General features: G+C 39.5%; 4 protein-coding genes and 1 long non-coding RNA gene across 6 annotated transcripts in view; 1 reads left to right on the plus strand and 4 right to left on the minus strand.

The window, feature by feature from the left end:
* Positions 1-27,956, plus strand: part of LOC103514212 (peptidyl-alpha-hydroxyglycine alpha-amidating lyase 1) — a 50,356-nt gene that overhangs the window by 19,593 nt on the left and 2,807 nt on the right. The window contains exon 8 of the mRNA XM_026827248.1: positions 11,941-12,156. Coding sequence (XP_026683049.1) covers positions 11,941-12,156 — 216 coding nt within the window. The remainder of the gene's footprint in view (positions 1-11,940; positions 12,157-27,956) is intronic.
* Positions 2,265-27,609, minus strand: LOC113469488 (eukaryotic translation initiation factor 3 subunit J-like). Its single transcript, XM_026827252.1, has 2 exons — positions 27,385-27,609; positions 2,265-2,347 (listed from the first exon to the last, which is right to left on the minus strand). Exons 1-2 carry the CDS (start codon positions 27,490-27,492, stop codon positions 2,291-2,293), a joined length of 165 nt encoding a protein of 54 aa, XP_026683053.1. The 5' UTR covers positions 27,493-27,609; the 3' UTR covers positions 2,265-2,290.
* LOC113469487 (ribosome quality control complex subunit 2-like) lies at positions 12,651-20,269 on the minus strand. 2 transcript variants are annotated; one of them, XM_026827251.1, is made up of 3 exons: positions 20,221-20,269; positions 19,637-20,006; positions 12,651-13,116 (listed from the first exon to the last, which is right to left on the minus strand). In XM_026827251.1, the coding sequence occupies exons 2-3, from the start codon at positions 19,957-19,959 to the stop codon at positions 12,861-12,863; spliced, it is 579 nt and encodes a 192-aa protein (XP_026683052.1). In that variant the 5' UTR covers positions 19,960-20,006; positions 20,221-20,269; the 3' UTR covers positions 12,651-12,860. The 2 variants fall into 2 exon arrangements, with proteins under 2 accessions (XP_026683052.1, XP_026683051.1); XM_026827250.1 differs by lacking the exon at positions 20,221-20,269 and having other exon boundaries at positions 19,637-20,213.
* On the minus strand, positions 13,437-14,223 carry LOC113469489. Its single transcript, XR_003392883.1, has 2 exons — positions 13,955-14,223; positions 13,437-13,887 (listed from the first exon to the last, which is right to left on the minus strand). It is a non-coding gene; the product is annotated as an uncharacterized LOC113469489 (long non-coding RNA).
* On the minus strand, positions 16,341-18,291 carry LOC113469486 (mucin-5AC-like). Its single transcript, XM_026827249.1, has 3 exons — positions 18,086-18,291; positions 17,076-17,801; positions 16,341-16,718 (listed from the first exon to the last, which is right to left on the minus strand). Exons 1-3 carry the CDS (start codon positions 18,192-18,194, stop codon positions 16,408-16,410), a joined length of 1,146 nt encoding a protein of 381 aa, XP_026683050.1. The 5' UTR covers positions 18,195-18,291; the 3' UTR covers positions 16,341-16,407.

Consider the following 27,956-nt stretch of genomic DNA (forward strand, 5'->3'; position numbering starts at 1 on the left):
ATTATTATTACTTTGTAGCCATCATCATCATCATCATCTCATCTCTAGATTCTCTAGCCAAGGTTGTCTGTCTAGTGCCGACCGGCAAAACTATGAATGCACTTGTGTACGGTTAGACAAACTAGGGAAGACTAGATACGATGTTTTAACAGTCGTACATACGGTATAATAGTCGTACAGAGATGTACGACATTTCAGCGCTTGTGATTTTATCGTACAGAAAGCATAGGAGACCTTGTTTAGACTGCTGGGAATCGTCAGTCCTATTCGGGCAGGCTAAACAAGGTATATTCTTTCCTAATGTAACCACACTCTAATAAAATACATGCACATGATAAGTATAATGGTTTATCTTGTTTAATGGTTTATCCTGCCTGAATACGACTGATTTTTTCCCCCCGATAAAACAAAGCCATTTGAATACCTGCCATATTACGCGGCTTGTCAATTTCGTTTTTGCACTTGCCTCTGATTTACACAACCACGCAATATGCCAGAAATTTGCAAATATTTTTTTTCCTTATTATTGTAAAAAAAATGTACCTATCCAAATGAGACTTTATTAATATTGAAACTCCTGGCAAAAGGAATCTTCAGTCCTGTGTTGATTCACAGTCTAAATTAAAAAAAAAAAAAAAAACAATGTAGTACCTACTTACGTTGGTAATAGAAAGTAAAATGCAAAGAAAATAAAAACATCTCTTTTACAGTAATGAATCAAAAATAAAATACACAATAATATAATAGTTAATAAAAAGAAGAAAAAAAAAATCATTTGCTTTTAGGTGTTTACAGAAAAACTTATCGTTGTTTTTAAACAACTAAAGGCAAAGATAACTTCAAAAGAATTCATGGAAAGGAAAGTAGATTCCATGAGTGGACCACTAAGCCGAAGGTCCCGGGTTCGATTCCCCAGCAGGGTGAATTTTTTTCGGCTTGGAATTTGGATTTTGGGGATAGCAAAGTGAGTTTCTCACACATCAAAAGGTCTCAGGTTCGATTCCCAGCGGAGTCTAAGTTTTTTCGGACTTGTAAATTGGGGTGCATTTAGGGCCAAATCATAAAATCCGATCCAAAATCCAAGATTTTTAAAGCTAAGCGGACACTTTGGTCTGTCATTTGCGGACAATTGAGTATGGCTTGTGATTTTAAAATCACTTTTGGCCTCTTTTTGTTAGTCGACCTATATATCAAATTAAATGTCTTTTTACCAGGAACACGAAAATGGTGGTGCAAATTTTGTCCAGAGAACCATAAAGCCAAAAAACAAAACAAAAGAAAAACTGGTTTTGGGGGGGATTTTTTATAATGCCTGTAACCCACATGAACCCAATGGACAATATTTAATTTAATTTTAATTTAATTGAAAGATCTACATTTACAATAAAATACAGGAGATCAGTTTACATAATTGATAAAAAAAAAAAAATATTCTCCTATTCAAGACTCGAACCCCGAACCTCCAGATTCAAAGACCTCCGTGCTCACCACTAGACCACTGAGGTTGTTTTAGCAGTAAACTGAATGACTCAGTAAGACCTAGAGTTACATAGCGGGTGTCTATATTTGGTTTTGGTATCTACTACCACCATAATTGCCGTAACCCACGTGAAACTGGTGGACATTATACTCCTCAAGTAAACGTACATAAATGTAACATGATGTCATGAATAAGGCTAGACATTCACTATCAGATACACCTGATCAGGTGTACTTGTCACATATACCTGATGAAGTCCGCCTGTCAGATCTTTTTTTTTTTTTTAATAAGTTTCCATTTATATTTGATTGACAAAAAACTCAGAACATACATTTTCTTATAAATGGTATACCGGTATAGGTACCCACCCGTATAAGCAGAGCTTGTGCCACGGATGGGGAGTGGCTGGCCTAATAGTTATATACCAGTATGTAGTTCAGACTGGCTCAGGAAAAGTTCCTTCGCCCTACGGACCTTCCAAAAGTCCGGTCGACATCAAATTTCGTAAAAATCAAACAAACCGTTCTCGAGTTATGGCAAACGACATGATTTCTTAAAATGAAACCCTTAGGGGGCCCCCAAAAACCTGATTAGGTCCAAGAGATCTGACGAGAAAATGTGACAGACACATCATGAGAGTGCCATGCAAAGTTTCATCAAAGTCTGAGAAACTGGCCGCAAACTATCTATGGCGACATTAAGGAGCGCGGTAGCGCTCCGCCCCGCCAAGTCAAGAAAGTTTGACAGCGCTACTAGAGATATTATACGCGACAGGGAAAGTATGTTTTGGTGTTCACGTAAGTTTCTCTTCTAGATGAAATCATCGAAAGTGTCATCAATAGAGTAAGCAGAATATTCATCAAACACCTGAAAACAAAGAGATGAGAAGAAAACAATATTAGACCTCATGGGCTTAATTAGAACAGCATAACCTGCCTCGGTGGCGTAGTGGTCAAGACGCTCGCCTGGTAATCAGGAGGGCGTGTGTTCGATCCCAGCCGAGGTATGGAATTTTATCCTGGGTGAAGCAAGCCTAGTTAGCTTGGAAGGCGTCTGCCTTGTAGGCGCTAGCGCCGCTAGCCTTTCCTCGCCTTTTCAGGCGGGGTCAGCCTCTCAATCGGCCCTAGGGTAATTGCTTTGGACTGACATTTGGTTTTGGCTACAAAATTTTTACGAGTGGATGTCCTTCGCACTCAAGCTTTGCTATTTCTTCAAGGAAATTTCAGGCTGGTCCCCTTCCTGTTTAATGTCCCCCAGCCAGACAAAAAGAACACCCTGTATGTAAATTAAATCAATTGAACTTGATTAAATGAACATCCTCATGAAAGATCTCGTGGTGTGACCTTTGTGTCTGTAATATAGTTATAGGTATACCTACTCACATATGAGTAAGGTACCTATAGGTATACGGGTATACCTACTCGAATGATAGGTGACCTAGACGAATTCTTAACATTCCAGATTCCACATCATTCACTATAATGAACTTGTAGGCTAAGGCCCGTCGCCCATTGGACGCTCTTTTTTTTCAGTGGCCCAGTGGAATATTAATCGTGTATAGCAGTGGTTCTCAGACTTTTTTTGGCCGCGGAGCATCAAGCATCTGCTGTAAACTCTACGGAGCACCCCCCCCCCAACCCTTTAGGAATTTTTAAAAATAGAGAAAAAATAATGGAAAACACACTTGATGTTATAATAAAATTTAAAAAATGTTGGAATTTATTTTTAATGGGTAAGAAAAATGAAACTATGCGGAGTACCTGGAAGCTCTTCGCGGAGCACAGTTTGAGAACCACTTGTGTTAAAAATTCGCGTCTTTTCGAGGAAGGAAAATTTTCCTCGTTGTTGTAGAGCAAAAGCAAGTTGTCTGGCAGAGGAACGTTAAACAGGGAATACACCGGCCTGAATTTCCCTTGCTGAAGAAATAGCAAAGGCATCCACTCGTAAATTTCGCAGCCAAAACCAAATGTCAGCCCAAAGGAATCACCCTAGTTTGGGCTGATTGAGAGGCTGACGAAAAAAGGCCACCCCGTCTGTACACGGGAAAAGGCGAAGAAAAAGAAGTTGTAGAGCAAAGAGAATATGGAAGTACTACATCTACGTATTTCTATTGTTGGGCTATACACTACGTGCAATGTATAGCTTAAGAAAAAGAGGAAATGATAAAATCAATGACGGACGGAGAGATATGGGCCAACGCCCTTGCACTTTGCACACAGTCTGAAGTCTCGACCGAGTTTGCCTATAAACTACATGGTATCTAAATTCGTAGAAGCTTAACCCATCCTTTAGGGCTGTCTAGCTTAGGTGTAAGCCTCAGACTGGGCTTTTTAGTCCGTCCTTCCTTTATTATTACAATAGTAAGTAAAGGGACTTTTCAGTCCTATGCGAGCAGTATAAATAAGCACTATGTATTATTATTATAAGCGTGACCGACAGATATGATAGCCTCTTGTCTTACCTCGTATTCTCCCTTGGCGTGCTCCGCACCGCTCCACGACACATAAGTAACTCCATGACTCGGCACCATTTTCCCCGGAATCAGTGCCTCCTCATGCCGCGCGCGGGCGATGTAGAGCGTCTCCCCGTTGATGTCTTGGCCTCCCTCGAAAGCGGTGTCGGGGATTTCGCCCGCGGAGGCCGGCACCCAGGTGGGGGCTCGCCGCACCAGGGGGGAAGCGGTAGGGTCACCGCCTACAAAGAGTGAGGGCGCGTCCGGACTGGCGGGGGTGTCTGTGGACGAAATTTATAATAATAATGATGAGAATATCCTTAGGAACATTGTTTGTTCCCGGATAGAGGAGCAGTGTGTGCTGTTCTTGTATGAACGTGAAAATAAAGGCCATAATAATACTAATAATTATTATTTATGCTACTGGCATTGGACTGAAAAGTCCCTTTACTCCAGCAGTAGACTATTACCTATTACTATTATTGTGGTCAAATTCTCAAATTACATTGAGGATATAATTCCATACCTCGGCTGGGATTGACCCCTTTCTACTTTCTAATACTCTTTAATTATGATGATGAACTGAACGGAAAAGTTGGGCTCCGAGCGAGATTCGTACTTAGGCCCTCTGAGATGAGATTCAGTGCTCGTTCTCAGAACGGCTCTGACTGTCTGACACTTACCTTCAATGAACCATTCCCCCGCAGCACCCCATCCCGTACACACCCCATAGTAATGCACTGGGAACGGCTCAGGGTCGACGGAAAAGTTCGGCTCGGAGCGAGATTCGAACTTAGACCCTCTGAGATGAGATTCAGTGCTCGTTTTAGAACGGCTCTGACACTTACCTTCAATGAACCATTCCCCCGCAGCACCCCATCCCGTACACACCCCATAGTAATGCACTGGGAACGGCTCAGGATCTTGGTAACTCAGGAACGAGCTCGACTCTCCATCATAACCCACGGATATCGTGCCGTCCCTGACCGTTATCCAGAAGCCCTTGTGTCCGGCTCCAGTCAAAATGCCGGGGGTGTCGACCGTTGCGACGTCCGGCTTTTGTTTGTTCTTCCGGATGACGGACTTGCTGTTGTTCCATCCGCCGATGAACACCTGAGGAGGCATGGATTGAATTAACGTTGAAAAAAGAAGTGGTGTATTTCAAGCACAAGCTCCGGCTTTTGGTAGTTGTAAGGGGATAAACAAATACTTGGCCTATTTAACTTGGTTGGTAGCGTGTTTGCCTTGTAAGTGCTAGGTCACGGGTTCGATTCCCGCCCGGGGCGGATTTTATCCTGAACGGATAAGGTACCTACAAACAGACTAAATGCAAAACCGTTGCGTCGAGTAAACCGAGATTTCTCATCGTTCATTCAATAGGACGTGTTTGTGAGATGACATCATGGTTTTTCTTCTTCTTCTCCTCTCATCATCACATCATCTTGTTCTACTTCTTCCTCCTCCTCTTCTTCTTTTTATTTATTTTTTGGCAGTGAGTCAAAACCGAATATTTATTTGTCTGATGTCTATGACACTGCCTAATTCTTATTCAATTTCTGAGTATTGTACATGAGACAGTTTCTTTTAATATCTTTTTCTTGTTCAGATGGGTCACCCGTCCACTGCCTAATTCTTATTCAATTTCTGAGTATTGTACATGAGACAGTTTCTTTTAATATCTTTTTCTTGTTCAGATGGGTCACCCGTCCGGATATCAAGCACTCCCAAAGTTGCTGAACTCCAGTGATCCATTCCGGTCTCTTCTTGATCCCTTGTGTGCCGCGTCTTATCGTCCCGAAATCAAAGAGAGAAGACAGGATAGGAGAAAGCCAGCTGTTCCAAGAACGAACATTATCCGATCAGGATAAAATCCCCCCTGGGCGGGAACTTAGTTCTTTCTTGAACATACCTAACAAAGTTTTATGTAGGCAGGTATAGGCAGGCAGGTATGTATATGTACCTATGTCTCGTCCAGTTTTTAACCTACGTTCTACAGTCTACAGTTACCCATTATACAGTTATCATCCAGTCGCGCTGGCATTCAAGCATGGTGAACCTGCTTACTTTGCACATCCGCTTATGACTCATTTCTGCACACTGCACATACCTAAGCAGTTATAACTGTACGTAGGTACCTACCTATTTCTTGTTATTGATGTGTAATTAGAAACATGTCTGGCCGGGTGACTTATAGGGAGTATACCAGCCTGAAATTCCCCTTGCTGAAGAAATAGCAAAGGTTGAGTGCAAAGGGCATCCACTCATACAATATTTTTGTAGCCAAAACCAAAAGTCAGCCCTAAGCAATTAGGTACCTACCTTAAGGCTGATTGAAAGGCTGATTGTAGAGCAAAGAGAATATGGAAGTACTACATCTACGTATTTCTATTGTTGGGCTATACACTACGTGCAATGTATAGCTTAAGAAAAAGAGGAAATGATAAAATCAATGACGAACGGAGAGATATGGGCCAACGCCCTTGCACTTTGCACACAGTCTGAAGTCTCGACCGAGTTTGCCTATAAACTACATGGTATCTAAATTCGTAGAAGCTTAACCCATCCTTTAGGGCTGTCTAGCTTAGGTGTAAGCCTCAGACTGGGCTTTTTAGTCCGTCCTTCCTTTATTATTACAATAGTAAAAAAAAGGTATAAGGGACGGACTATTGTATTCGCTTCGGTGTCGTCTGTCCTTCTTGTTGTTGATGTGTAATTAGACTAATCAGAAATATGTCTGGCCGGGTGACTTTTTTTTTAAATAATACTTTTTTGTTTTATTTTTACAAATAAATATTGCAGAAAATTATTACAACAAAGATAAACAAGGAAATAAAGAAGGATATATGATGGTATGTTCATTAATTTTCTTTGTGAAAAAAGAAGAAAAAAAAAACATGTTAAGTGTAAGAGGAGTCCAATGTGCGGTTGCATGTGTTGGACTTATAGGGAGGATACCATCAGCCTGAAATTCCCCTTGCTGAAGAAATAAGTAGCAAAGGTTGAGTGCAAAGGGCATCCACTCATACAATTTTTGTAGCCAAAAACAAAAAATTGCCCTAAGCAATTACCTACCTTAAGGCTGATTGAGAGGCTGACGAAAAACGCCGACCCTGTCTAAACACGGAAAAAGGCGAAGAGACAATTTTCTTCATTTTGGGGCTTTCCCGGCGAAGATCGCCCAAAATAAAAATGAAATTTCGATATCCAATCCGGATTATTTTTTTGAATCATAATTCCAATACAGGTAGTAAAAAAAAAAAAAAAAAAAAAAAGACCAAATGTCCGCCGAAAAATATAAAAAAAACCTACAAACGTAAGAAAAAAAAAACCAAGCCAGATGTCCGCCGAAAGATATCAAAAATACCTACATACGTACTGCGAATAAAAGTCACCTCCTTACCTTTAACTCCCATTCTGACGAAAAATTATCTCCCAAATAGAACAAGAAACGGAAAATGTTACAAAAACAGTTCAAAGATGAAAAAACCTACAAAAATAACACAAAAACTTGTCCTTAATTCCTTATATTCACTACAAAAAAACAATGACAAACTTTCTCGAGATTTTTTCAGTAGGCGTAAACGTAAAGCGTACTAGCGTAATTTTTTTTTTTTCAGGCGTAAATACGTAGATTTTTTTCTGCGAGATAAAATACGTTCTTCTACGGTCAAGAGAGGCAACTTTAGACTGAAGAGTGAAGTTAGAAGCTAGACTAAAGCATTCAAGATGTGAATGGAGACCTCATTTACCCGTCTTCGAGTCATAAGGGAGGAACAAATGGAACTTTGCCCGTACGTAGCCTACTCCGAAGCTATTAGGAAATTAGAACTTCCTCTGTTTGCCGCATAATGCTTTCAAACGGACGGTAGAGCTAGTGTTCCTCATAGGAAGTTCCATAAATTTCTCCCGTTTGTTCCATTCGATACACATTCTTCTCTTAACATAAACATAGTGCATAGATTGAACAACATTGAACGTACTACAGGGCCCGGAATTATAGGGGCAAAGGATCGGACATTATAGGGCTCACAGCCCGAAATTATAGGGGCTAAAAAACCCGAAACTGAAGGGCCAAGGGCCCAAAATTGTAGAGGCTAAAGGGCCGAAACTGAAGGGCCAAGGGCCCAAAATTATAGAGGCTAAAGGGCCGAAATTGTAGGGGCTAAAGGGCTCAAAATAGTAGAGGCTAAAGGACCGAAATTGTAGGGCTAAAGGGTCCGAAATTGTAGGGACTAAGGACTTGAAATTGTAGGGGCTAAGGACCCAACATTATAGGGCTAAGGGCCCGGAACTATAGAGGTTAAAGGGCCCGAAATAGTAGGAGCTAAAGAGCTCGAAATTGTAGGGCTAAGGACTTAAAATACTAGGGATTAAATGGTCTGATATTGTAAAAAAAAAAAAAATCTACAACCTACCAATGTACAAATACATGAGAGTCATTGCCTGGTTAACTTGGAAGGTAGCACACCTGTCTTGCACATATCTAAGGTGTAGATCAGTGCTTCTCAAAGTTGTTAAAGCCACAGAACACTTTTCAAGAGACCTTTTTTTTCCACTGCCTTTTTGTACCAATGAAACAATTGCTACATTACTCTTGTGGTCTGTGTTGTAACATGCCCATCCCCATCCCATAGTATATCCCTCATCAGAGGGGCAATAAGAGACACAATACTTCCCATTCAGGTGTGTACCTAAATGGGAAGGCAAGGTTACAGGTGGTTACTTACCTATAAAATTACAAGTAGCTTAGAACTACAAATACACACCTAATAGTTCTTTAGTGTTTTCTAGATCTGATGCCTCAACTAATTTCTGCCTTCTCAATTTCTCCGCCAACTTCTCTTCGGGGGTCATTTCTTTCGTAATCGGGTTCTCATGGAGTCTCCTCTGAAGTTCTTCCCGCTCTAATCTCTGCAATGGATGAATTTTTCATTTAATACCTTAAAACACATATACTTGTAAGTCAAAGTAATTTTTGCCAACTTATTGGCCCATCCCAGCAAACTCTCTCTATTCGTCCACCTTCTTCTTCTACCCCTAATGCATATGCTTGCCGGTCTATTTATGGCAACTGATAATTTTGCTCTCAGCCAAGCCATTACATTTTTGCTCATTTTAACAAATGAAAATTTCTTTTCCTTGATGCAAAATTATACTCACTTCTTTTTCTTCTTTCTCAGCAATTTTTCCTACAAGTTTGTTTTTTGGTTTTTTAGGTGCTGCCTTGGCGGGTTCTGGTTTTTTCTCTTCTTCTTCAGCATCATCTGCATCCCAACTGTCTTTGACGTCGTCATCTTCGTCTTCACCCTCCCATTTGTTCACAGCAGGCACGAGATTTGATCCTGAAAGGAATTAAAAATTTTACTTGTGTCTCTTATTGTCCATCTGATGAGGGACATACAGATGAGTGTGCTATGATAGACCACACAAGTCTAATGAAGCTGATGTTGCATTGCTACAAAATAAAAATGGCAACGAAACACTTTTTTTTAGTACTTGTGCAGAAGTCACGTCCGTGGAATATTGCTACCAAAGGAACTGACACAAACGAGCAGTGACTAGTGTTATTAGGGTTAGGTTAAATACAAAAAGGAGCTTTTCTTTTCCATGGACATGACTTCTGCATAATTACCTATTTTTTGTGATGGAAACTATAGGGACACAATCAGGGTCTCCAAAATAAACCTAGAATTTGGGCCACCTCCCCCCCTCCCAAGGGGACACACATTGGCAACAGAGGCCTTGTTAAACCAAATACTGAAAGTGTGATTGCACAATATTTATGGACATTACCACTAAAAGAGTCCATTTGTTTTTTCATTTCTTCAATTAAATGCCAGCCTTCTCGGTTTGGTCCACCCTTATGCCTTATCCCAAACTTAAACTGTTGGCAAACGACACCTCCCCCATAAGCCATCATACCATCTGGACAACTTTCAAATTCCAAGAGGACCAACCCTAGGTATCAAACAAAATAGGGGGACCAATTTTGTCGACTTGGTACCGTAGCATTTCTGACTCCATCTCCTCTTTTCCAGGACTAGTACAGAAGAGTTTGGACCAAGAATTTATTAACGGGGAAAATACCAGAAAGTTGAAAAATTCCAATCCTTTTTGGATCTGGCACAGGGGAGCGTGTTGAGGACGAGATTTTTGTGGGAATTTTGCTATAAATCCCACCATTAAAAAAAATACCCTCTGAGGTCTTGAGAAACAGAAAATAAAATTTATAAAAATTACAAGTCAAAAATAAACAAAGAATTTATGGTGGGAAAGGTAGGTATCAAACAAAATAGGGGGACCAATTTTGTCGACTTGGTACCATGGCATTTCTGACTCCATCTCCTCTTTTCCAGGACTAGTACAGAAGTACATTTGGAGTTTGGACCAAGAATTTATTAACGGGGAAAATACCAGAAAGTTGAAAAATTCCAATCCTTTTTAGGTGTAAGGTGAAATTTTTGAGGTTAGAAAATGACGTGAATCACTTCCGAGAAGTTACGTGTCATAAAAGGTAGGTCGATGGTACTTACCCCAATCCATGGTCAAATTAGTGGGCACAAAATGAGAAATATAAACTGCTAGGAAACGGTATTGGATAAAATAGATCTTTGTACATATTTACTAAATCTAAAGAAACTATGCATAATTGCATATTCTATGATAAGGAAGGACACAAAAATTAGTATTTATTCCACTACCTTTTTGTTCCTAGTTAAGCAAGGTCTTTTTTAATGAGCTCTTGAGCAGTAATCTCAGTCTTGTATTTTTATCCCATCAAATATACAAGACCTTGTCGTCTGTGTGATTTTCCAAACTTTCACGTCGGACTGAACTGTCTAAATTGTCGTCCACAGAGTCCAGATCTTCTGATGCTTGCTTTGAATTTGCTGAAGGTTTTGTTTCGTCTACATCCACTTTCTTGGAGTCCTTTTGGTCAGTGTTTGTTGGATCTTTTGGATGAATATCTTCGACTGTGTTAGTTATGATGGCACCATCTCTGGGATTGGTTTCTTCAACTGTATTTCGATACCTTTGTTCAGAAATTTGATTTGAATAGTTTGCATATGCTGAAGATTTGGTCTCATCTACATCCACATTCTTGGAGTCCTCTTGTTCGGTGTTTGTGTTTGTTGGATCTTTTGGTTTGATTCCTGCAAGAGTATTAGTTACGAGAGGACCATCTCTCGGATTGGTATCTCCAACTGTATTTTGATACTTTCCTTCGGACTTTTGTTTTAAACGTGCTTCAGGTTTGTCATCTACATCCATAACATTTTCGCGGCTCTCTTCCTCAGTGTTTACATGTCTTGGGTTGATTTCTTCAACTGTATTTTGATACCTGCCTTCGGACATTTGTTTTGAATTTCCTTCAAGTTTTTCATCTTCATCCTCGCAGTTTTCTTCTTCTTGATCTGTGATAGTGTTTGTTTGGTCTTTCGATTTGGATTCTTTGTTTTCATCTACATCCATAAAATTCTCACAGCCCTATTCACATATGAACGGTAAGAGACTGTTTCACCTCTTTTTATTTAACTCTAGTTCTCTGTTTGTTTGTTTGTTTGTTTATTATTTTCTTTTTTAGAAGTTTAAGGACACTGTATAACTGCTATTTTTGAGTGACGGCGGTTTTTTCGACCTCAGAGCATAGTTTCTACATTCTGTTCTATTCACATTCTATTCTATTCATATTATATTCTAATTCTATCCATATTCTATTCTACTTCTATGTATTCATATTCTATTCTGTTCTATTCACATTCTATTCTATTCATATTATATTCTAATTCTATCCCTATTCTCTTCTTTATTCTACTTCTATGTATTAATATTCTATTCTGTTCTATTTCCAATTTTATTCTATTCTATTTCGTAGTCTATTCTATTTTCTTCTATATTCTATTCCATATTCCATTATATTATATTTCTTATTCTTTTCTATTTTATTCTATATTCTATTTCATACTCCATTATATTCTATTCTATTATAATTCTATTCTATTCTCAGGCGGAGTTCTGTACATTGTCAACGGGCCGCAGGAGTTCACACCGGCGGTAAAAATCCGCGGCTTTGTCGTAGATTTCCGATCTCAGAGCATTGTATCTACATTTAATCCCGGAGGGGACGAGTTTCATTTGCCGCACGATGTGATCAGTAGTGACTCCGGGGAGCGACTGTTTGTCGCGGAAATCAATCCGTTCCGCATTTGGCAGTTTGTCCGCAGTAAGTTCTGTTAATAATAGTGCTTATTTATACTGCTCGCATAGGACTGAAAAGTCCCTTTACTCCAGCAGTAGGCTACTATTATTCTGTGGTCAAATTCTCAAATTAGGTATATTGAGGATAAAATTCCATACCTCGGCTGGGATTGAACCCACGCCCTCCTGTTTACCAGTCGGATAAATTTGTACCATATTCCTTTTTTTTTATATTCAAAAAGTCATAGTATCCCCCAAAAGACCTTTTTTTTCAATTAGGTAGGTATTATTTTATATTCTTTGCTGGAATAATCCATTTTCCCACCGAGCCACCATTTTGTGTACTAAATCCTCTACCTTACAAACCTTTCTTATCATTATTACCTTCATTACTTTTTTCCCCGATCAATCAAGGTTAACAACCTTAGATTATACTCAAATCATTGTGAACTGTACTCACATAAACTGTAAAAATTTATTACTCTCTGATTAATAAAAAAAAAGAAAAAAAAAGAATACTAAGCAGCATGGAAAACAAACTTTGTAAAAATCATTTCCTTCTAACATGTAATAGCTTTTCTTTTCCTTTGTACATATTTACTAAATCTAAATAAACTATGCATATTCTATGATAAGGACACAAAAATTAGTATTTATCCACTATCTTTTTGTTTCTAGCTAAGCAAGGTCTTTTTTAATGAGCAGTACTATCTTGTATTTATTATCCCATCAAATATACAAGACCTTGTCGTCTGTGTGATTTTCCAAACTTTCACGTTGGACTGAACTGTCTAAATTGTCATCCACAGAGTCCAGATCTTCTGATGCTTGCTTTGAATTAGCTGAAGGTTTTGTTTCGTCTACATCCACTTTCTTGGAGTCCTTTTGGTGAGTGTTTGTTGGATCTTTTGGGTGAATATCTTCGACTGTGTTAGTTATGATGGCACCATCTCTGGGATTGGTTTCTTCAACTGTATTTCGATACCTTTGTTCAGAAATTTAACTTACTGAACCAAAAAGAATAATGTGAAGCTAGCAATGAATGCAAAGTTGAAACTCTACAAAACTTTTAGGGTGTGGTAAAATCTTTTCATGTCCAAAGGCCGTGGTTATGAACAGGGCTGAGATATGCCATTCTGAGATGTTCTTGGCAAGTGGAAAATGATGTGGTAACTTTAAGAAAGAATAGAGAATCTCTTAAGAAGAAGAAACCCCTAGCTACCCAACTTGCACTCAGTCACTCCAGATATGAGCAAACCTTACCAAAGTCCAGCTTACCAATAGGAGCTGGGATGACATCCCCACACCCACTATGAATTTCCCCATAGGGGCTGACTGGCCTTGGCTTTTGAGTTTCATTTTTTAACGAGGTTGAAAAGTCTGGAGAACTGGGACCCAAACAGGGCGGAGTCCCGGAACCACACCATGCTTGTTACCACACGGATACAAATCCAACTAAAAATTATCCTCGTGCAAGTAAAAGGGGTGGTCTAGAAGACCTAAACGTGCTAGCCACTAGGACAGTAGGACCCCAAACCTGACGGTCTGAGGTCAGAAGCGTGGGTTCACAACGTTGTAATGATCTGCCATAGGGCGTCTTGACATGGCAGATCCAATCCGACTTGTTAGTAGGTTAGTAGAATTTGGGAAATTTTGAACACTTAACACTTGATTTCGTCTTATTCTTCTTCTTAAATGTTCCTCTTCTGTCGAAGGTGGGAAACCATCATGGTCAGGTGATTTTCATTTCTTCCAGCTTTAAGGTGGGTTTTCACCAACGCGACTTTTGTCGCGCGACAGAGGTCGCGTTGGTGAAAATCCACCTTTACACAACTGACTGGTATTGTAGTCAAAACATTCCTTGAGACTTTGCAGCCAGCTGGTTCACTTCTTCTTCCTTGGCTTCTTGTGAACTTTCCAACTATTATTAACTTTCAAATGCTGGATTTCTCTCTCTATGGCATTGTGTCCAACAATTATGATATGTTTGGCGTTTGGTTGTTCCTCTTGAGAGATAGTATGCGATTATCACTGCGACCCTTGTAGATCTATTGTGACCAGTGTTTTGCGATCCAAAATATTGCTGTTTTCTGATTTTCCAACCTAACTAAGAAAGAAAAGAGAGTCCCTTGAGAAGAAGAAACCCCTAGCTACCCTTGGTGTTTGGTTGTTCCTCTCGAGAGATAGTATGCGATTATCACTGCGACCCTTGTAGATCTATTGTGACCAGTGTTTTGCGATCCAAAATATTGCTGTTTTCTGATTTTGTTTGTGTTCAGAATTTTGAGCTCTAACTTTGAAATCTTTGAATTTAGAAAAGTAAATTTGGGACTGATAAATTTGAAAGAAGTGTGACAATGTGCGAGTTTGATTTTTAGAATGAGCAGAAATATATCCTTACAGGTTGAATTGAATATTTCCATTTAAAAACACATTGATATATCAACCAGCAAATCAGGGTTTGTTGTTCTAGGGATCTATTGTGGCTGAATTTGAAATGATGATATGTATTGTGATGTCACGTACGGGAAAGCTAAGGCCGGCCACTCACTATCTGTTCTATGCTAAATATTAGTGTAGCTGGGACCACAATCTCAGATTGTGGTCCCATTGGGCATATACGATAGTAGCACAATGAATCTCTCCCTTTCTCTTTCTTTCTCCCTGTGTATCTCTCTCTCTCTCTCTCTTCCGCATGCTATTATCTATGCTAAATATTAGTGTAGCCGGGACCACAATCTCAGATTGTGTTCCCATTGGGCATATACGATAGTAGCACAATGAATCTCTCCCTTTCTCTTTCTTTCTCCCTGTGTATCTCTCTCTCTCTCTCTCTTCCTCCCTCCCTCTCTCTCTCTGTCTCTCTCTTCCTCCCTCTCTCTCCTTTCTCCTTCTTTTTCCTTGTGTGTGTCTCTCTCTATCCTTTTCTGTCCCTTTTCATATTTTGTCTCTCTATTGCTTACCACTGTTTTCTTCCTCTCACCTGCGAAAAGCAGCAAGCCAACATACATTCCATTTTGAATAATATTAGTATTTAATTTTATTAAATTTCAATGTGAAGGTTGATAATACTGTGTGCTGTGACTTTTCAAGCCGATTTTTCTTTTTTTTTTTTGTCCGCTTCTTGATTATTGATTAAAAAAAAAAACTACGTAATTATTACCTATTTTGGACACTAGTGGTGCAGTGATCTGTAAAAATCACTGAGAAAAGGGGCCCCATGGGGGTCCCCCCCGTCGGGCCTAAAATCTAATGAGCAAATGGGACCCAAAAAATAATGAACACCCATCTGGATACTAACCTCGCGCAATGTTACTTTACTTTAGTGATCCATGTTCTAAATGAATTTTACAGATACGTACATATTTTGAAAAAAGATAAAATCGGCTGTGTAGTTTTAAGCTTTATGACTTTATTCACATCTTTGTATGAATTTCTTTTGGTAGCTTTATAGATTATTATTTTTTCCATGATTTCTTTTTATATTTTCTTTCTTACCATGATGTAGTTCTGATATTATTATTTTTCCTTCTTTTTAATAGTTTATTTTTATTTTACTTGACCTTTATTTCCAACTCATATTATACTTTACGAACTTCTAATTTTTTTATTTCATTGTTTATGTCTGTGTTGACTTTTATTTATTTCTCTCTTCCTCCCTCCCTCTCTCTCTCTGTCTCTCTCTTCCTCCCTCTCTCTCCTTTCTCCTTCTTTTTCCTTGTGTGTGTCTCTCTCTATCCTTTTCTGTCCCTTTTCATATTTTGTCTCTCTATTGCTTACCACTGTTTTCTTCCTCTCACCTGCGAAAAGCAGCAAGCCAACATACATTCCATTTTGAATAATATTAGTATTTAATTTTATTAAATTTCAATGTGAAGGTTGATAATACTGTGTGCTGTGACTTTTCAAGCCGATTTTTCTTTTTTTTTTTTTGTCCGCTTCTTGATTATTGATTAAAAAAAAAAACTACGTAATTATTACCTATTTTGGACACTAGTGGTGCAGTGATCTGTAAAAATCACTGAGAAAAGGGGCCCCATGGGGGTCCCCCCCGTCGGGCCTAAAATCTAATGAGCAAATGGGACCCAAAAAATAATGAACACCCATCTGGATACTAACCTCGCGCAATGTTACTTTACTTTAGTGATCCATGTTCTAAATGAATTTTACAGATACGTACATATTTTGAAAAAAGATAAAATCGATGGAAGGACCTCTTGGCTGCTGCTCTGGACTCCTGGTTTTGCATCACGGCCCTGGCTTTCTGCGACGGCCTCTAGGTTTCCGCTGTCGAGGGTATCTCCCAAAGACGTCGTTGACAAGTGAGACACTGGAGTACTATAAGTGGACATCGCCGTCGATAGTGACCAGCAGTCAGAAGGAAGGGCAGAAGGGGTTGTAGCAGAAGGGGTTGCGATGCAAGATGCCAAGCTGACAGAAGAGGAGGCTGATATGTTGGGCGAAGATTGAGAAGAGGAGAAGGGGTTGCGATGCAAGATGCTAAGCTGACAGAAGAGGAGGCTGATATGTTGGGCGAAGATTGAGAAGAGGAGAAGGAGCTGTTTGGGAAAGGCCCCGAAATTTCACCTGGAAATAAGAGAGAAAACCGTTCGAGATACAATGAAAATTAAGAAAACGAGATGGAAGGACCCTATTAGAATATAGAGACCTTTGTGCCTCGAAGTAACATTAACCTTCCGGGCCCCAAAGGTTGAGAGAAAGAGGTTGTTTTTTTAGTGAGTATGGCTCACTAATACTGAGACACTCCCCATATCAAAGGTTTTGGCTTTTGATTTGGGGATCTTCCTTAGATTTTCCCACCTCTAAAAAAAAAAAAAAAAAAAAAAAAAAAAAAAAAAAAAAAATCCATAGATATCAACGCCCGGTTTGTTTTTTTTTTTTGTTGTGTTTTTTTGGAAAAAAAAAAAAAAAAAAAAACTTCACCTGATTCCATAGCATCACTTGAAACGAACGTTGGCGTGGCTTTTGTAGATGGCTGGGAAGTTTTGAACTGGGAGTGGTGGGCTGTGTATGGAGAGACAGAAGGAGTTGTATCTCTTTGCGGACTTTGCGTGGTGCCATTTTGGGAAGGTTGGGCCGTTCCATTTTGGAAAGGTGGAATTGTTTCGTCTGTGGAAAGCTGAGTGATTTTTGAGGAAGTTTCGTCTTTCAAACAAGGTTGACTTGTGATTTTGGACGAACTTTGTATTGTGCCATTTTGGGAAGGTGGGATCGATTCATTTGCGGAAAGCTGAGAGATTTTTGGGGAAGTTCGAGTGGCGTCTTTCAAAGAAGGTTGGGTGCTGGTGATTTTCAACGAACTTCGTGTTGTGCCATTTTGGGAAGGTGGGGTCGTTTCGTCAGTGGAAGACTGAGTGATTTTTGACGAAGTCTGATTGATGTTTTTCAAAGAAGTTAGGGATGTTTGAGTGGCGTCTTTCGAAGAAGTTTGAGTGCTGGTGATTTCAGACGGACTTTGTGTTCTATTTTGGGTGGGTTCAGTCGTGACTTTCAGGGCCGTTAGAGCTGTGGCCGGCGGGTTTGGCGCACGTTTGACCGGTGGGCTGGGTGCTGGCCGGGTTTTGCCGAATTTGGACACGGTACGACGGTTGCAGGCCGGGGACGCTAGGGGGGTTTGGGGTGATGACCGAAGGGAATTGCTGCGACGGACTGGGAATGTGAAATCAGAAAGGACGATTCGTTAGTACAAACATATGAGTTTAGCGCGAACGACATGCCCATAACCAGAAAGTAAAAAAAAAAAAAAATATTATGAGCCTCTCTCTTGAATCTCGATAGAACGTGAGGTGAATCTCGATATAACGAAATTCAAGGGAAAGGCTCATTTGTTTGTCCTAACGAGTTTTCGTTAAAGGTATGCCCAGGGCAAGTTCAAGGGGCGAAAATATACAGAATTGTCTCTCAATATATTGTATGTACGAAAAGTTACCTACCTCTAGGGGGCGGACTGGGAAAAGACAGCATGAGACGTTGTTTTAAGTGAAATTTCTCGTCGTAGTCCGTCGCAAACGGATTCAGATGTTCTGGATAGTTAGATGACATCTTAAATTCGGTCGAAATTAAAGTCCCGAGGCAGGGTTACAAATCCACTAAACTACACAAAAAAGTCAACTTGTAAACCAGAGCGAAATGAAACGTCCGAATTTCTGGGGCATCCGCACAGAAAGTAAAGCCAGCCTAGTTAGCTTAGTTGGTAGTGCGTCTGCCTTGTAAGCGCTAGGCCGCGGGTTCGATTCCCGCCCGGGGCGGATTTTATCCTGATGGGATAATGTTCGTTCTCGGAACGGCTGGCTTTCTCCTATCCTGTCTTCCTTCTCTCCTCGATTTCGGGACGATAAGACCATAGCAGTTAAAGTTCCCTCTGTCAAACCTCTTAAAAAAAAAAAAAAAAAAAAAAAAAAAAAAAAAAAAAAAAAAAAACAAAAAAACAAAACTCTTTTTCTTTACTAAATTTTTCGCTGTCACAGTCCAACCAAATTTTGTTTCGCAAATTTTCTTTGGCAGTTAGTTGCTCTCTAACTTTTTACGGTACTTTTTACTCCAATTATTTTTTTACTTAAATTACTTTCCGCTTATTTTTTTCCAAACTAAAATTTTTCTTTCATTTAATTTTTCGTTGGTAGTTTCGAGCAGCTGTGCATCAACTACGCCAACGAACACCTGCAGTACTACTTCAACCAGCACGTGTTTCAATACGAACAGGAAGAATACAACAAGGAGGGTATTCGTTGGCGCCATATTGAATTCTCGGACAATACGCTGTGTCTGCAGCTGGTCGAGGGGAAACCCAATGGTCTCCTGTGTGTTCTGGATGATCAAGCCAAGTAAGTTTTGAATAGAATAGAATAGAATAGAATAAGGAGGGAATTCGTTGGCGCCATATTGAATTCTCGGACAATACGCTGTGTCTGCAGCTGGTCGAGGGGAAACCCAATGGTCTCCTGTGTGTTCTGGATGATCAAGCCAAGTAAGTTTTGAATAGAATAGAATAGAATAGAATAAGGAGGGAATTCGTTGGCGCCATATTGAATTCTCGGACAATACGCTGTGTCTGCAGCTGGTCGAGGGGAAACCCAATGGTCTCCTGTGTGTTCTGGATGATCAAGCCAAGTAAGTTTTGAATACATGATAAGGACACAAAAATTAGTATTATTTATTCCACTACCTTTTTGTTTCTAGTTAAGCAAGGTCTTTTTTAATGAGCAGTACGCTCAATCTTGTATTTATTATCCCATCAAATATACAAGACCTTGTCTTCTGTGTGATTTTCCAAACTTTCTCGTTGGAGTGAACTGTCTAAATTGTCATCCACAGAGTCCAGATCTTCTGATGTTTGCTTTGAATTTGCTGAAGGATTTGTTTCGCCTACATCCACTTTCTTGGAGTCCTTTTGGTCAGTGTTTGTTGGATCTTTTGGATCTTCGACTGTGTTAGTTATGATGGCACCATCTCTGGGATAGGTTTCTTCAAGTGTATTTCGATACCTTTGTTCAGAAATTTGATTTGAATAGTTTGCATTTGCTGAAGATTTGGTTTCATCTACATCCACATTCTTGGAGTCCTCTTGTTCGGTGTTTGTATTTGTTGGATCTTTTGGTTTGACTCCTGCAAGATTATTAGTTACGAGAGGACCATCTCTCGGATTGGTATCTCCAACTGTATTTTGATACTTTCTTTCGGACATTTGTTTTAAACGTGCTTCAGGTTTGTCATCTACATTCATAACATTTTCGCGACTCTCTTCCTCAGTGTTTACATGTCTTGGATTGATTTCTTCAACTGTATTTTGATACCTGCCTTCCGACATTTGTTTTGAATTTCCTTCAAGTTTTTCATCTTCATCCTCGCAGTTTTCTTCTTCTTCTTCTTCTTCTTCTTCTTCTTCTTCTTCTTCTTCTTCTTCTTCTTCTTGATCTGTGATAGTGTTTGTTTGGTCTTTCGATTTGAATTCTTTGTTTTCATCTACATCCATAAAATTTTCACAGCCCTCTTGGTCAGTGTTTCTTGGATCTTTTGGATGGATTTCTTCAACTGTATTACTAATAAGGGCTCCTATAACCTCAACGACTTCTTCTTGATCTGTGATAGTGTTTGTTTGGTCTTTCGATTTGGATTCTTTGTTTTCATCTACATCCATAAAATTCTCACAGCCCTCTTGGTCAGTGTTTCTTGGATCTTTTGGATGGATTTCTTCAACTGTATTACTAATAAGGGCTCCTATAACCTCAACGAAATCACTTTCTGCATTCGCAACTTGATCTGGAGGTTGAGTCCGTCCGTCTGTCTTACATTTGTTTTCCGGCAAAGTCCTTCGTTTGGGGATTCGACTGAATTTCGGACTGCTTTGAACGTTTTTACATCCTTCATAGAGTGTAAAGATGGCTTCAATGGTTTTACTCTTTGCACTCATGGCTTGAGAGTTTTCTGGACTTTGAAGAGCCTCTTTAAGTGAGCTATCATTTGATGGAGCGGGTTTAGTGGATTCATTTGATTTAGGTGATCTTTCATCTGATGAACCAGTTTTGTTGTGTTCATTTGATTTGGAAGCTTTTAGAGTGTTTTTGTATTCTTTATACAATGTCAGGATGGCCGTTTGTTGTGTTCATATGATTTGGAAGCTTTTAGAGTGTTTTTGTATTCTTTATACAATGTCAGGATGGCTTCAATGGTCCCAGTTCTTACTGCACTTGTTATTATCTGCATTCGCAACTTGATCTGGCGGTTGAGTCCGTCCGTCTGTCTTACATTTGTTTTCCGGCAAAGTCCTTCGTTTGGGGATTCGACTGAATTTCGGACTGCTTTGAACGTTTTTACATCCTTCATAGAGTGTAAAGATGGCTTCAATGGTTTTACTCTTTGCACTCATGGCTTGAGAGTTTTCTGGACTTTGAAGAGCCTCTTTAAGTGAGCTATCATTTGATGGAGCGGGTTTAGTGGATTCATTTGATTTAGGTGATCTTTCATCTGATGAACCAGTTTTGTTGTGTTCATTTGATTTGGAAGCTTTTAGAGTGTTTTTGTATTCTTTATACAATGTCAGGATGGCTTCAATGGTCCCAGTTCTTCAATATGATCGAGTTACGAATGGTCGCTGTGGAAGCAAATCCGTCCACGTACCTTTGAGATAGAAGACAATATTCTACCCTGTTTAATTATTTATACTGCCAGAATGAGACTTAAAAGTCCCTTCAAGGCAGATGAAAAGAGGGTTTCTTAGCGATGCGTTTTCATTCCATTGATTTTTGAGCGTGTATTTGTCGCCAAAATACGTTATAACGTAATCTTTTGATTCGTATCAACCAATTGGGCTGGATTTTTTTTTTCCATTTTTATTACTTTCTATTTTTTTATGACTTTCTTTTGAGTTGCAGGAGCTCTTCCGCCTAACCACTGATTTTCCTTTCACTGTGACCCTTTAAAGCGGTGTCAGACTTATTCACAATGGGTCAATTTATTTCTAAAGAGACGATACACATCAACACATAATGTTAAAAAATACTGAAATGAGAGATGACTGTAATGTACTTAAACACAGTATCTATCAACCAATTGGGCTGGATTTTTTTCCATTATTATTACTTTCTATTTTTTTATGACTTTCTTTTGAGTTGCAGGAGCTCTTCCACCTAACCACTGATTTTCCTTTCACTGTGACCCTTTAAAGCGGGGTGTCCACACATAGACTTATTCACATTAGGTCATTTTATTTCTAAAGAGACGATACACATCAACACATAATGTTAAAAAATACTGAAATGAGAGATGACTGTAATGTACTTAAACACAGTATTTAACACAGGATGCCAGTGTATGGTGCTTTCCACAGGGACGTAAACACAGAATTGGTCAACTAAAATATTCCATATTATTATGTAAAGATGTGGCCAAAAGTGGGGCTTTCCCCTGCCTATTAAAAAGTTTTTTTTATTTCTTTTAAGAGGTATGATAGAGGGAACCGTAACTGCTAAGGTCTTATCGTCCCGAAATCGAAGAGAGAAGGAAGACAGGATAGGAGAAAGCCAGCCGTTCCGAGAGCGAGCATTATCACGTCAGGATAAAAATCCGCCCCGGGCAGGAATCGAACCCGCGGCCTAGCGCTTACGAGGCAGACGCACTACCAACCATCCTCTCTTCGATAAGACCTCCGTTGTTACAGTTCCCCTGTCCCTAGTTCCTCATTTTTTCTACTCTCTGACTTAGAAATGTCACCCAAGAAAGCACAACTGTTCCATTAACGGAATTATAAGCACATGAGAACTACGCTACGTTTGTCTGGCTGATGAGTTCTAATAAGAACGAAACGCGTCCTCTGGGTTACTCGGAAATTTTCATAAACCCGTCCCTGATTTTGATGGTCAGATATCGTTTTGTTATCACAACAGTAGGTACCTATCAGACTCAAATCAATTGATTTATTGATCTGATTGCAGTACATGTGACCAGATCTGATATGAGTACCTACATATCGTACGATATGTAGGTACAACGTTGTTCTCTGCCAGTCAGTCAGTTCAATGATGTTGTAGTCACAGAAAAAAACCTACCTATTTCTTATAGGTACCTTCCTACATAACTACATTACCTGCACATTAAGCAAGGTTTTTGGAAATTTTCATAAACCCGTCCCTGATTTTGATGGTCAGATATCATTGTTATCACAGCAGTAGGTACCTATCAGACTCAAATCAATTGATTTTTATTGATCTGATTGCAGTACATGTGACCAGATCTGATATGAGTACCTACGCATATACCTAGTTGTTCTCTGCCAGTCAGTCAGTTCAATGATGTTGTAGTCACAGAAAAAAACCTCCCTATTTCTTATAGGTACCTACATTACCTGCACATTAAAGAGGTTTTTACAACTTTCGTTCACAAAAAAAAGGAGAATAAAAGTTTATTTTTATTTTCCCTTCAAAGAAATCTTCGCTACAACGAAAACTCGTTATAACGGAAAGCGGAAAGAGATCTTGAATCTCGTTATATCGAGGTAATCGCGTGTTTTTTTCCCCCCGTCTGAGATACGAAAAAATCGTACAGAAAAAATTTGTACGGAAATTCCAGAACACGTACGGTATTTCTCTCAAGGACAAACGGACATTTGGCAACACTGTCAAGATAATAGGGAGATTTCGCATCGAATCCTGATCCCCATAACGCAACCCATGTTGGCGCCATCTTGTTTACATCATGTTTTTAGATTTTATTGTAATAATTATTTTTCTTGTTATCATTATATTTATTCCTTTAATTTATTTATTATTATTTTTCTTTTCAGAAAATGGTGGGTTTTGATCCCCTGATCAACCAGAGACTTCTGCCTCCCACGTTCCCTCGATACACCAAGATCAGACCTCGGCACGAAGCGTACGAATATTTGAGTGACACGCTGAACCGACTGAAACACGTATGCAAGATTACTAATGTGACAATGAACTATCAGACCAGTTTGGTGAGTTTATATTAAACAGTAGACCGTTTTTCATTTAAATGGCAGATGACATTAGGTCTAATAAAATGTCAGCTCCCATGGCGTAGTGGTCACTGCACTCGCCTTGCACGCGGGAGACCCGGGTTCGATTCCCGGCGGGGTCAAGAAATTTATGGAGCGGGTTTAGTGGACTCATTTGATTTAGGTGATTTTTCATCTGATGAACCAGGTTTGTTGTGTTCATTTGATTTGGAAGCTTTTAGAGTGTTTTTGTATTCTTTATACAATGTCAGGATGGCTTCAATGGTCCCAGTTCTTACTGCACTTGTTATTTGAGAAATTTTTAGGCTGGGTTCACGTGATATTCTTAGTGAATTACCGTTACTAACTTCACTTTCAGTTGTACCGTTTTCTGACAAGAAGTCTTTGGTTGCAGTTTCAGCTGAACTGGCAGTATATGTATTGGTCAAATCTTCTTCACAGGTTCTGTAAAGAGCTTTCCTGCTTTGAAGAGTTCGGATCGTGCCATTTCGGATGGGTTCGGTCGTTTCATGTGTGGAAGGCTGAATGATTTTTGAGGAAGTTGGAGTGATTTTGGTAGTTTCTGTAATCGTGTTTGACGAGTGTACAATTGGAAGACTCTTTGATATCTCAACTAACTCATTTGGTGTTCCAGTTCTTTCTGAATTTGCAATTGGCTTTCATCTGACAAGAAGCCTTTGGTCGCAGTTTCAGCTGAACTGGCAGTATATGTATTGGTCACATCTTCTTCACAGGTTCTGTGAAAAGCTTTCCTGCTTTGAAGAGTTCGGATCGTGCCATTTCGGGTAGGTTCGGTCATTTCATGTGTGGAAGGCTGAATGATTTTTGAGGAAGTTGGAGTGATTTTGGTAGTTTCTGTGGTCGTGTTTGACGAGTGTACAATTGGAAGACTCTTTGATATCTCAACTAACTCATTTGGTGTTCCAGTTCTTTCTGAATTTGCAATTGGAGATTTTGCGGATGGAAGGACCTCTTGGCCGCTGCTCTGGACTACTCCTGGTTTTGCGTCACGGCCTTGGCCTTCTTCGACGGCCTCTAGGTTTCCGTTGTCTTCAAGGGTTTTGCGCAAAGACGTTGGAAGACTCTTTGGTGTTAAACAGTAGACCGTTTTTCATTTAAATGACTGATGACATTAGGTCTAATAAAACGTCAGCTCCCATGGCGTAGTGGTCACTGCACTCGCCTTGCACGCGGGAGACCCGGGTTCGATTCCCGGCGGGTCGATATAACGTGAGGCGAATCTCAACGAAATTCAAGGGAGAGGCTCATTTGTTTGTCCTAACGAGTTTTCGTTAAAGGTATGCCCAAGGCAAGTTCAAGGGGCGAAAATATACAGAATTGTCTCTCAATATATTGTATGTACGAAAAGTTACCTACCTCTGGGGGGCGGACTGGGAAAAGACAGCATGAGACGTTGTTTTAAGTGAAATTTCTCGTCGTAGTCCGTCGCAAACGGATTCAGATGTTCTGGATAGTTAGATGACATCTTAAATTCGGTCGAAATTAAAGTCCCGAGGCAGGGTTACAAATCCACTAAACTACACAAAAAAGTCAACTTGTAAACCAGAGCGAAATGAAACGTCCGAATTCCTGGGGTATCCGCACAGAAAGTTTTTATTTTTTTTATTTTATTTATCGTATGGACGTAAAACCAGTTATAAGAGATGTTCACATAGAATCGTAGGTTTGAAGCTTGAAGTCAATTGCTCAAAATGGGTGAATTGATTGTGTAAATTTAATAATTAATAGTTACAGTTCCCTCTGTCAAACCTCTTAAAAAAAAAAAAAAAAAAAAAAAAAAAAAAAAAAAAAAAAAAACGTCCGAATTTCTGGGGCATCCGCACAGAAAGTAAAGCCAGCCTAGTTAGCTTAGTTGGTAGTGCGTCTGCCTTGTAAGCGCTAGGCCGCGGGTTCGATTCCCGCCCGGGAAAATCTGTGGACTGATTGCAGTAAATTTCAGAAGCGAATAGTGAGGCTACGTTTCTAAAGCCATTTTGAACTCAATGCACAAAATCTTCTTTTTACCATGGCAAAAAAATCACAAAATTATGACAAATGGTCTGGAGTGTCTGGACCATTAATATGCTGTTTTTTCTCGGCAGCATAAAGCGAAAATGGGACCATTGGCTCAGCCTTTAAAGATTTTTCAACAGGATTTTTAGAAAAACAAAGGAGCATTCGATTCCCTTTTAAATTTTCCACACAACGAATTAAGAAATCGAGCCATTTCCCCACACCTTCACCTCCTCCCCTTACAACGAGCCTACACTGGTTCAAAAATAAAATCGATATCCACTGAACCTGAACCTCTTTGAATGTAAACAAATCGTTTTGAAAGGGGGGCGGGAAATTTTGAAATTTTATTTGACAAAAATTTAATTGATTTTTCGCCAAAACGAGAAAACGGCAGAAAATCTATTGTAAATCGACACCTGAGCGTCAAATCATGTACTTAACATAAACTTACTTTGATTTCTATTAACACCTGTATAATTGTAACTTGCGTTATTAAATTAACGTTATGGCCTGAACGGTAGTGTTTTTAGAAAGTACTGAACATTTGTGATACCATATGGAACTTTGAGCCTTCAATCTCAAGAATTTTTTGGAGTTTTGAATCTTCACAACTTTTCAGGTAGGAAACGACCTTTTATTAATCATTTTTAACCAAACGATTTTCGTTTTCCTCGCCTTTTTCCGTGTTCACACGAGGTTGGCGTTTTTTGGAATCCTCTCAATCAGCCCTAAAATTTTACGACTGGATGCCCTTTGCACTCAGCTTTTATTTTTTTTTTAGCAAGGCAAATTCAGGCTGGTATACTCCCTATTTAACGTCCCTAGGTAGACTAAGCTGATCTACTCAATGTTTAAAATCCCCCCAGCCAAACTAAGCTGATCTACTCCCTGTTTAAAATCCCCCAGCCAAACTAAGCTGATCTACTCCCTGTTGTTTAAAATCCCCCAGCCAGACTAAGCTGGTCTCTTCTTTTTCTTCGCCCTTTCCCGTGTACAGACGGGTTTGGCGTTTTAGGTCAGGCTCTCTCTCAATCAGGCCAAACTGGGCTGACATTTGGTTTTGGCTACAAATTTTACGAGTTACGACCAGACTAAGCTGGTCTACTCCCTGTTTAAAGGCTCCCAGAAACTGGGCTGACATTTGGTTTTGGCTACAAATTTTACGAGTTACGACCAGACTAAGCTGGTCTATTCCCTGTTTAAAGGCTCCCAGAAACTGGGCTGACATTTGGTTTTGGCTACAAATTTTACGAGTTACGACCAGACTAAACTGGTCTACTCCCTGTTTAAAGGCTCCCAGAAACTGGGCTGACATTTGGTTTTGGCTACAAATTTTACGAGTTACGACCAGACTAAGCTTCTATTAACACCTGTATTAAATTAACGTTATGGCCTGAACGGTAGTGTTTTTAGAAAGTACTGTACATTTGTGATACCATATGGAACTTTGAGCCTTCAATCTCAAGAATTCAAGATCAGATGCTACTATGAGGATCAATGTAATCACCACTTACCTGTTTGGACTGATAACACTTTCCTATACTGATGTAAGTAGTTTGAAAAGGACCAGACTAAGCTGGTTTACTCCCTGTTTAAAGGCTCCCAGAAACTGGGCTGACATTTGGTTTTGGCTACAAATTTTACGAGTTACGAGGTTACGACCAGACTAAGCTGGTCTACTCCCTGTTTAAAGGTTCCCAGGCGGACCAAAATGGTTTTGAGCTATTAAATTAAAATACTTACAGCTCCATCTCCTTCTACTTTGAGCTTGGCTTTCCCTTTGCCCTTCTTCTTCGGCTTATCGCCCTTCTCTAGCTTTTGCTTCTCTATGTACATGTTGTCTAGGTTCATTTTGATCTTACGGATGTCTGCCGATTGCACTGGAAACAAAAATCAAGATGAAATGACAACTAATACTCTTCAAAACAAAATGTTGAGAAAATTAAAAACGAAAAGCTTGATTAAAATGCCTGTAAACGCCAGGCTGTGGGTCTAATATCAGCCTGGTGATGAAAATAAATAAGTTGGTATCTAAATAGAAATAATAACAAAAACCTACTAAACTAATGCATGTGTTGGCAACCAGTCACTTTTTCGACAACCTTATTTATTTACATTACAGAAACCCTAATAAAAGAAGATGTAATAATAGTTTAATTAATCTTTATTTTATTTATCTTCAGTAAATAGCGGCGCCATCACCATTTTGAATAAAATATACGCAACATAATCGTAAATTTGGCACAAAGTATTTGCAAGTAAATCTAACATTTGGTGTCATTTAAGTTGGCACACTGAGCCAAAAATAGAAATTC

This window comes from Diaphorina citri, unplaced genomic scaffold (assembly GCF_000475195.1).
Source record: "Diaphorina citri unplaced genomic scaffold, Diaci psyllid genome assembly version 1.1 scaffold1101, whole genome shotgun sequence".
NCBI lineage: Eukaryota > Metazoa > Arthropoda > Insecta > Hemiptera > Psyllidae > Diaphorina > Diaphorina citri.